General features: G+C 40.7%; 1 protein-coding gene and 1 pseudogene across 1 annotated transcript; both read right to left on the bottom strand.

The window, feature by feature from the left end:
• Positions 1 to 906: 906 nt before the first annotated feature.
• Positions 907 to 2,211, bottom strand: LOC143892082 (stemmadenine O-acetyltransferase-like). Its single transcript, XM_077396551.1, has one exon. The coding sequence runs from the start codon at positions 2,209 to 2,211 to the stop codon at positions 907 to 909; it is 1,305 nt and encodes a 434-aa protein (XP_077252666.1).
• A 5,143-nt stretch (positions 2,212 to 7,354) lies between these two features.
• Positions 7,355 to 8,836, bottom strand: LOC143846236 (limonoid 21-O-acetyltransferse pseudogene; annotated as a pseudogene).
• Between the last annotated feature and the right edge of the window lie 1,908 nt (positions 8,837 to 10,744).

The raw sequence follows: 10,744 nt of genomic DNA, 5'->3' as shown, positions 1-10,744 counted from the left end.
CTCTATACACAACAAATGACAAGACAAGAGAGAAGAAACACATACATAAAGCTAAAAACGCAAGATCATTTATGCCATTCGGCAGTGTGCTTATGTCCACGGAAGAAGAGAGATTCACTATGATTATTATGGTAACAAAATTTCCTTTTTGCCTTTTCTCTCAGTCAAGAAAATCCAAAACTCTTATCACTTTTAACCCTATTTTGTGGCTTTCCCTGGCACAATAGTTCACGGGACCAATGTCCAACATTCATCACATGTAACCCTATTATGTGGTTGTGCACATTAGTCCACAGGACCAACGTCTACATCGGGCACATTAGTCCTAGGAGACAACGCTTCAGCACAACAATCAACTCCTTAACAAAATGCCAATCCTTTCTTTCACTATGAGAAAAGAACTCAAAATTACAAGAGATCCCTAAATTCCCGTAAATAATAGCTCCCACCCTTTCTCCTTATGCAAAACCCTCTCACATCTAAGCATCTAACCTATGTTTCTCTTGGTAGAAGAAGAAAACAACCCTTTCCCTCCTCACTTTTAGTTTACCAACCCATATAAATTAGGAATTCTCTAAAACTAGAAACTCAGTCCAACTCAAACTCGGAAACAATAGGAGAAGAGTGCATCCCCCCACCATGAGAAAAGATTTAGAGTCTAGACCAATGGTTGTGATCTCTTAGAATTATTAGATCTCCTAATGTCAATAAAACATGGATAAGTTTATATAGACAAAACATAAGAATGTCATCATCAATATCAAGTAAAGATGGATATAACATGTGAAATTTTATTGACTACAAACTATATACTTAACATAGGTTCTTTCTTACAAACTGAATACATAACATATGTTTTTAGGTTAAGGCTACCAATGCTATAGAAATAATATTCTACCCCAAATTCTAAGCAATAGTGGGAGAGGAAACAAATGAAAGGAGATCTTGATCGTGTTCGAGTTTGGCCATATCTTCCTCTTCCATATTCAACCAAGCTTCAATTCCATCACCACTCTTAGTTCCAAATAAAAAACAACCATTCTTGATAGGAAGCATGCAATGACTAACCCAAATAGGGTTCCCCCAACCAAAGTCAGCTTCATAGATAGGAGATTTGAACCAACTACTGAAGTAACAAAAGCCAATACCACAATGTGAGTACTTTTCAAGTAAATAATTGACAGGCCTATGGGCTGTAAGAATCCCATCTTGTCCTTGCAACTCTTTCACAAAATCACAGTCTACTTTCCTTATCGCATCCCTCACCTGCCCCACTAGGGAACCATGCATATTTTCTTCAGGAAATTCACTCTCCAATATCCCGGAAGAAAATGATGGGACCCAGATATTACCAGAGGATTGGTCGGGCAATGGTGGGACCGTCTTTTTTCGCAGGCCCACCGCATGCATCACCGCATAGGCACCCATGGACCCTTCCTCTCTTTGTACCCTTATGACACTTTGCCAAATGAGAGAAGACACAGCCTCAACAGTAGTGGGGCGTCCCACAGGCGAGCCCTCAGTGGCTCTAGCTCTAAGTGCGGTTATCTTTGATGCATCAAACACCAATCTCTTGATTTTACCTTTTTCTGCTAAGGGCAATACAAATCGTGGTACGGACTTTCTCGATGGGAAAATTGATGGCGTGTCAAAAACTGGACCATTGATTTCAAGGTCCCCGCGTGCCGTTGCAGTCCAACAATTGATCAATGTGAGTAAAGAGGTTGCATCAACCATGTCATGTAAAATGCTCATGCCGATTGCCATACCACCACACTCAAATAAACTAACTTGGACACCGAGGAGTATGTCGTTGCCTGATTTCGAAGTTTGGTAATTGCAAGGGACAAACTGATTGAGCACCTCAACATCAGGCTGTTTGAGAAACGACTCGAGCTTACCAACGACTCGAGCTTCGAAAAAATCAACACCTTCATCATTACAATCTACTAGGCCATCTTCTTTGATCCTTCCAGCTAATGGGTAGAATCGAGTTAAGGTTTCAGACAGACATCTCTTTAATTTCTGAGATTTCTCTATACTTTTCATTGTATTGTCTCCATTGCCATCCCCATAGTAGAAAAGAATGAAAGGGACGTAAAAAGAAGGAGCTAGCTGGTCTAGCAAGGAGAGCTTGAAGCTCTGAAGGTGAAGGGGAGTTGGGGAGGATGGTCTTACTGTGTCTTTGTAGATCACATGAGCACCCCACATCTTTGGGTTTTGTGATTTCTCTCATACACATGAGTACTTTTTATAGAAGATTTATTTATTTATCTTCCCAGAAGATTGGATATTGAATATTATTCTCTAATAGTAGACACATGTATCACGTTGCATTCTGAGAAATTGAGGATAAGGATTGAATGGTGTAGGTTCAATTAGCGGAATGAATGGTCTAGGTTGCTTTTAGAATTTCAATTAGCGGAATGAATGGTCTAGGTTGCTTTTAGAATTTCAATTATTGGACGCCATGTTTACAGCACCCTATGTACTAGGAGTGTCAATAGACCCCGAGGGTCCGATGGACTATACGAACTTAAGCAGACACATTATTCTAGATGTAATTTAGTAAAAATTTACATTATGCAATTTTCTGAACTATTCATATTTTTAATATTTTTTTTTTCCATTCATCTCTTCCAAGCCTCGAGTTACCCTCTTCTCTTCCTTCTCTAACCGTTGACCTTAAATCCCTAGCCCATCATGTTGCCGCCGCTGCAGTTCACCCTCGCAGCTACCGGTCACATTTCCATTAGCCCTCTTTAGCCAATTTTAACTCAGTAACATGTATGCAGGGCCTACTAAGACACTCTGATGGATGGTCCGATTTGAAATGGACCGCGATTGAGATGTAGAAAATAGGATGTGAAGAACACTCGGAATCTGGACCGATAAATTTTTTGAAAGGATAGTTACTGAGACATACGTAGATCCTGTCGGATGTGGATCCGTTGACACCCCTACTACGTTCCACTCACTTTTAGGGGCCGTTTGGATATCAATATTTTAAAATCTTGAATTTACTCAAAATCCTAGATGGGAAACGAGAGGAAACCCCGCCGTTTTCCGATTTCTCACCTCTCTTTTTCGGTGAGCGAGAGAGTAGAGGAGATCATCACCTGTTTCCAGGTCTTAGAAATCTCGGTATGGGGGTGTGATTTCTAAAGGAAAGTGATATATCAGCCCCTTTTGATTACTTGGGACACCCAACAACAGTGTACGTGGCAATCAACCCCATTGAATCCTTCTGACGTGAAGTGCATCAGCCCCTCTGCATTGCTATAAGGTGTCCCAAGCAATCAAAAGGGGTGGATATATCACTTCCCTTTCCAAGACCTGGATTTTGTACTTAAAATCCACGATAATAGATTGTAAAATCCTAAATTTTACATTGCTTTCAAACTAAAACCTGGATACTAAAATCCACGTATCCAAAATTCCAAACAGCCCCTAGTCACATGGTCCATGCAGCTAAAACCATGGTCCAAACAGCCCGTAGTCACATGGTCCAAGCAGCTTTTCATCAAATGGTACATGTGGTTCTTGCCATGATCTATGGCGAAGTTATATATTCAGTCCCTTTTCTTCCCTGGCCAGCCCCTCTAGTGTATTTATGAGTTATGTCTTTATGACGACCGTTTTACATTACAATCTAGTGGGCCAAGGAGGAAAAAGGGTCGAATATCTACTTTCGGTGCACTTCCATTCTTCAAAGAGACTCGACCAATGAAAATGTAGCCGTCAGTTAATGATATGGGCCCCACTACTGTCCCTCTCATAATGAGAGGGACTAGAGTACGATTTCTTCTCACTATTGAAATGCCCCTCTAAACACAATATCGCTATGGTTCCAACAAGAATAACACCAATGGTACAAATCTAGAGCTTGATGCAATGGAAATTTTGCTAGGTTTCCAACTTGGGTAGGGTTTTGCCCTACACGCATCGACCCTACCTAAAAATAACCCAGGTCGGATTTAGCAATCATGGGTCTCAGGTAGGATAGGGTTTTAGGTTGAAAAACCTGACCCGATCTTGGGTCAGGTAGGGTTTCAATTTAAAAAAAAAAAACACGAAACCTGACCCGGCACTTATAAATGTACTATGACTTTTGTACATCTATAACCCGGTCTGTTTAGAGCACCTTATGTACTAGGGTGTCAATAGACCCAGACGGTCCGATGGACTATCCTAATCCAAACTTAAACAGACATGATGTAGACACATTATTAGGATCCATGGACACATTTTGGGACCTTATCATAAGATCCGAAAAAGCCAACAGGACAGTCCTAAATCCGATTTTATTATACTATTTTACAAAATAACCATTTAATTTTTTATAACTTTAAGCATTATTTTAGTGGTATTTTAGTCAAAATTTGCATTATGCATACTTCTGAACCATTCATATTTTTAATATTTTTTTTCCATTCATCTCTTCAAGTTTCGAGTCACCCTCTTGTCTTCCTTCTCTAGCCATTGACCTTAAGTCCCTAGCCCATCATGTTGCCGCCACTGTAGCTCACCCTCGCAGCTACTGATCACGTTTACATTCGCCGTCTCTCGTGATTTTTAACTCAGTAAAATGTATGTAGAACCTACTAAGACAATCTGATGGATGGTGCGATTTAGATGGACTGTGATTCAGACAAAGTAAATAGGATGTGAAGAACCCTTGGAATCAAGACCCATAAGAAATTTGAAAGGATAGTTACTAAGACATAGGTAGATCCTGGCCGAAGTGGATCCGTTGACAGCTAGATATCAATATTGTAGGGACCGTTTGGATATCAATATTTTAAAATCTTGAATTTACTCAAAATCCTAGATGGGAGGCGAGAGAGAAGGATCCCGTCCGTCGTTTTATGATTTCTCGCCTCTCTTTTCGATGAGCGAGAGAGCAGGAGATCGTCACCTGTTTCAAGGTTTTAGAAATCTCAGGATGGAGAGTGATTTCTAAAACCTGGATTTTGTACTTAAAATCTAGGATAATGGATTGTAAAACCCTAAATTTTACACCCCTTTCAAACTAAAACCTAAATTCTAAAATCCACTTATCCAGACAACCCCTTAGGCTTCCAACACTCTCACCACATCACATGCAGCTTTTCATCAGATGTGGTTCATGCCAGGGATGATTGGAGCCCAATCCTCTGTTTGGGTATTGATGTGAATATGTGATTGCATAGGCTTTATTCGTGGTCGGAAGGTATGCTCGGCCTACATAATGTGATGATCTATGGCGAAGTGATATATTCACCCCCTTTTCTTACCTGGCCAGCTGCTCCGTTTGGTTTGCCAGTAAATTTTTTTATCCTAGGAAGCTTTTAATCCAAACAGTGAAGTCAACGGGATTCGCTAGGTTTTTTTTTTTCCTACAATTCCTAAAATTCCCACCAAAATTTAGGGGTGTCATTACCAAATATGGGAATGGAGGAGAGAGAGGGAAGAGAGAAAAAGAAAGAGGACATCATTCCCTATGAAAGAAAAAGAGGGGACAAGGAGTCCATGTCACCACATAAGCAATCACTACAAGAGTGAGATTAAAAAAATTCTAGTGCTAAAAGGCAAGCAAACATGGGATACAACAAAAAATTTACTAAAAACTTCGCAGGACAAAAATTTTACTGGCAACCAAAGGGAGTGTATTTGTGAGTTAATACTTATGACTACCGTTTTACACTACAATCTGGTGGGCCAAGGAGGAAAAAGGGACGAATATATAATTTTAGGTGGGCGATGATAAACTCGCACCTAATTCACATCCTTTATAGTTGGATATGTGGAAGACAGTAATGACCCATGAAGTCGTACCCTTCAGTTAATGATATGGGTCCCACTACTGTCGCTCTTATGATAAGGGGACCAGAGTACGATTTCTTCTAATTATTGAAAGGGGGATGATTTTTCACCTCCTCTAGGATAATGCGCCCCCTGTAATGTGAATTGTGGGCAGACTCTAACGCATTTTTGACGTCGGCAGACTTTAACGCATTTTGACGTCAAATCACGTCACCAAGAGGGTGCATTATCCTAAAGCGGGGTGAAAAAAATCACCGCCCTACTGAAATGCCTCTCTGAACACAGTATTGCTGTGGTTGCAACAAGAATAAGACCAATAGTAAAAATCTAGAGATTTATGCAATGGAGATTTTGCTAGGGTTTGGGTTGGGTTTTGCCCGACCCTCATCGACCCTATGCCAAAATAACCCGGGTCGGGTTTAGCAATCATGGGTCTTGGATAGGATAGGGTTTTAGGTTGAAAAACATGACCCAATCTTGAGTACGGTAGGATTTAAAGAAAAAAAGAAAAACTCGAAACCTAAAACCCGATCGGCTCTTATAGATGTACTATGACTCTTTTAAAAATCACTTATTGCGGTCCAAAATTGATCGAGTGTCTTGATGGTCCTTCCTTCAAGCACTCCCTGATCAGAAGAGCTGCAAAGGACCCGCACTCATAGACAGGGTTAATGCCATCCAGAGTATGGGAACTCCAAGTGGACCCTTCGACACTAAAGTTAGCTCTAGAGGTAACAAATAGAACTATACTTCAAACTAGAGGTCAACCATACCTTGGTTTTGTGTCACTGTAAACATCTAAAAATGAAGGCCAAAATCCAAGTCAGAGTGGAAAATCTGCAAATACCCCACCCCGAGGACAGAACTACCCACGGTCGACCGTACTGTCACAGGTCGACCATCAAACGGAGCTCGAGATGGTCGACTGTGCAGAGGCGATTTTGGATTTTTCTTTTTGTCCGATTTTACCCAATTTCTCCCAACTTTGAGGAGCTATATGGATAAATCGTGGTTGGATTCATTGGAATCCTCGTGACAAGAGGGCTCCGTTGAATCTAATCCGACCGCTGAAAACTCATCGGACGGTGATCGGAAGAAAACTAGAGTTTAGGCCAAAGACTTCCATATTTCAATTATTGGGGGCCAAAACCAAACAATCTTGAGTTTGATGAGATTCATACGACAAGGAGATTCTCAAGGGACTCAAGTTTGATGATGAAATCATCCTGTTCATGAAAATATGGATAAATCATTCCCCATTCAAAAATAAAACCACCACTCAATGAATACCGGAAGAAAATGACCCTACGATATTCTTACATTGAATCGCGATTTCCAACCTCCAAACTCCCCTCTTCACCTTCTCCCACACAGTTTTAGTCCTCCCTTGCGGCTTCCTCTCTTAGGTTTTGAGTTTTCTCTATGGGATTTGGCATACATTATTATTTATAACGTTAATTAGACAACCCTAAACCTAACTTAATGCTTGGACAAAAACGTGGTTCTCCTCTCTAAAGGAACAAATTTTATTAGTGGGGTGTTTGGAGCATTTCAAAATGCACAACAAATTTTTCTTTATTGTAGGGCTAGCAATACCAAGGAAATTAATTACAATATTCTATCAATTTATTGAACTAAAATAACCCAATCGAGCGGATTCAGCTCAGACACCAAATTCTAAGCAATCGTAGGAGAGGAAACAAAGGAAAGGAGGTATTGATCATGTTCAAATTTGGCCATATCTTCCTCCTCCAGATTGACCAAAGCTTCTATTCCATCACCGCACCTAGTTCCTATCAATGTAATAGCATTCTTGCCAGGGAGCTTGCATACACAAACCCAAATTGGCTTCCCCCAACCAAAATCAGCTTCATAGATAGGAAATTTGGACCAACTAGTGAAGTTACAAAAACGAATACCACACTGTGAGTACTTTTCAGCTAAACCTTTGATAGACTCATAAGCTTTTTGAATAGCATCTGGTCCTTGCAATTTTTCCACAAAATCAGAGTCTACTTTCCTGATTGCGCTCCTCACCTGCCCCACCAGGGAACATTGCATGTCTTCCTGATGACATTCGATGTCCGATATCCCTGACGAAAATGATGGGACCCATATATTTCCAAAGGATTGGTCGGGCAAAGGTGGGTCCATCCTTTTACGCAGGTTCACCGCATGCATCACCGCATAGGCACCCATGGATCCGGCCTCCCTTTGTACCCTTATGACACATTGCCAAATGAGAGATGACACTGCCTCAACGCTGCTAGGACGCCCCACAGGTGAGTCCGTAGTGAATCTTGCTCTGAGTGTGGCTATCTTCGATGCATCAAACACAAATCTCTTGATTGTAACATTGTTTCCATAGGGAAATACAAATCGTGGTACAGATATTCTCGATGGGAAAAGGGAGCCTGAGTCGAAAATTGGACCCATGATTTCACTAGCCCCACGTGCCGTTGCAGCCCAACTGTTGATCAATGTGACTATAGAGGTCCCATCGACAAGGTCGTGTAAAAAGCTCATGCCGATTGCCATACCACCACAGTCAAATACATTAACTTGGATGGCGAGGAGTATGTCATTGCCCGATTTCGAAGTTTTCAAATTGCAAGGGACAAACTCGCTAAGTACCTCAATGTCAGGCAGTTTGAGAAATTCCGAGAGCTGACCCCCAACTCGAGCTTCGAAAAAATCAACACCTTCGTCGTTACAATCTACAAGGCCATCTTCTTTTATTCTTCCAGCCAATGGGTAGAATCGAGTTAAGGTTTCAGACAGCGATTTCTTTAATTGCTGAGAGTTTTCGATACTTTTTTTCATTGCGTTGTCGCTATTGCTATCGACAGAGTAGAAAACAACCATGGAGAAATAAAATGAAGGAGTTAGCTGGTCTAGCAAGGAGAGTTTGAAGCTACGGAGGTGATGGGGAGTTGGGGAGGATGGTTTGATGGTCTCATTGGAGATCACTTGAACGTCCCACATCTTGGCCTAAATTGCAATGTCTAGAAAAGGCTTGAGGCTTTTTGCTTCTCTCATGTTCGACACACTTCTTATAGATGGAGGTTTACTTATCTTCTTAAAAGATCGACATTGGATATTATTCATTAATAATAGCACATATCACGTTCCATTAACTATAACCATGCACATATCACTTTTTATTATTAATAATCTATGCAGGCTCTTAAAAAATGATGAACAAGGCTCTTTAAAAAATGAGTTACATAACACTCATCACTGCATGTTTCCATTTTTGTGAGCATTTTAGTTCGAAGGAGGAGAGAAATGGTGTTGGAGTAAACATTGAGTAAATAGGTCCCTACAAGAAATGTTAGTTAACATTGAGTAAACACGTCTCTAGAAGGCTTTATTTAGTAATGACTTTTTGGGAGTGTCAATCTATGTAAAATGAAATAGATTAAGAAATGAAATTGAATACACGAGATATACATGGGTCAGTCACAATCTGTGTCAATCGACGAAGGAGATTCAAGAGCTTCTATGTGAAGATTATGAGGTGAATTGAAATATCCCAATACTAATTTCATACGTTAAGAGAGGGGGTTATATGTCAAAAGTCACGTTTAGATTAGGCCTCCCTAATGTAAAATATTGAAATACTAATGTGAGCCAAAATTCTCTTGAAGAAAACCAGGAAGTGGAGCGAGCCGAGGCCGTTGAGGATTCCTTGAGTTGAGAAAACGATCTAGAGGTATGGGATTTGATCCTTGGCTTTGAATCTTGATAATAGGCAATGATTTCCTTCATGGAATTCCCTATTTCATAAAGAAAAAAGGAAATAATCTAAAAAATAAAATATCTTTTTTAGTAAAAACGTTTGACTTTGGCCATGTAGAGAGAGACCACATCCCAGCTTGCCCAATGACCTGGGCCTATGTCTCTTCTATCAGCATGGAGCCGAGCTTGAGGATAAGCTCTTTTCCAAGGGGGAGAGTTGGTGTAGTGCGGGTCTCAGCCAAAGAGTATGCCCTACACTAGTTATAGGTTAGCTAGTCATTTTCTTCCTTCTTTTGAAATAAGGCATGTACGTACACATGTAATGTGAGATAATTCCTTGCCACCTCAGCATGTAATGGGAGCAACAGGTGGGAAGCAAATTTGTTTCCGGTGAGGGCAAAGCGAAAAAAGGTAATTTTTTTAAGAGTAATGCTAGGAAAACCGAGAGTAGGACCTAAAAGGGGACCGAACAAATTGTTTCATTCTACAACAACACTTGTGATGTGAGCAATCCCTTAAGTTTATGGAAATCATAAAAAATAAATTGTTCTTTAACACGTGGCATATTCTCATTGCAGTCCCGTTTTAGGTCGTACTCTAGGTCTCCATATCATTTTCCATTTTTTTTTTTTTATATTTTAAGGCACCAATCGACTACCTTAATAAGGGACGGGTTGATCAGGTGTTATAACAAGTGAAATCGAAAATGTTGTCGTTTAACCCAGGTTTCCGCTAGTGGGCTCATTTGAAGGAACCGATGGATTACCGTATTCAACTTGGGACGAGTGGAAAAGTCGCTACTGGTATTTGAAATAACGTTGTCGTTCTTAAAGCTACTACAATGCTAAGAAACCATTGACTACCTTAATCAACAAGAGGTCGATTGGGAATTATATTGGGCTATGTAGAAAAAACTAGGGGTGCAACTCGGGTTGGGTTGGGTCGGGTTGAGACCAACCCTAACCCAACCTGAGAGAGCATTCCCTCAACCCTAACCCGACCGAACCCGAGCCTTGGGTTGAGGATAGTCAACCCTAACCCAACCCCCCTCCAAATCGGGTCGGGTTGGGTTTGGGTTGAGTCGGTTTGGGATCGGGTTCATCTACAGCCAAACAGAAAATTACAAGAAAGAAAAAACATAATCTTGAGAAAATAAGGATAAAATTAGAGACGGAGGTCAGGTTCGGGTCGAGTTGCC

This window comes from Tasmannia lanceolata, unplaced genomic scaffold (assembly GCF_043159265.1).
Source record: "Tasmannia lanceolata isolate RefF3 unplaced genomic scaffold, GAP_Taslan_0.1 ptg000015l, whole genome shotgun sequence".
Classification (NCBI taxonomy): domain Eukaryota; kingdom Viridiplantae; phylum Streptophyta; class Magnoliopsida; order Canellales; family Winteraceae; genus Tasmannia; species Tasmannia lanceolata.
Note: the sequence above shows the minus strand (reverse complement) of the source record. Positions and strands in the feature narration are given on the sequence as shown.

Excerpts from the sequence above, each read along its gene's own strand:
- LOC143892082 (XM_077396551.1), bottom strand. The coding sequence starts at position 2,211 with ATGTGGGGTGCTCATGTGATCTACAAAGACACAGTAAGACCATCCTCC.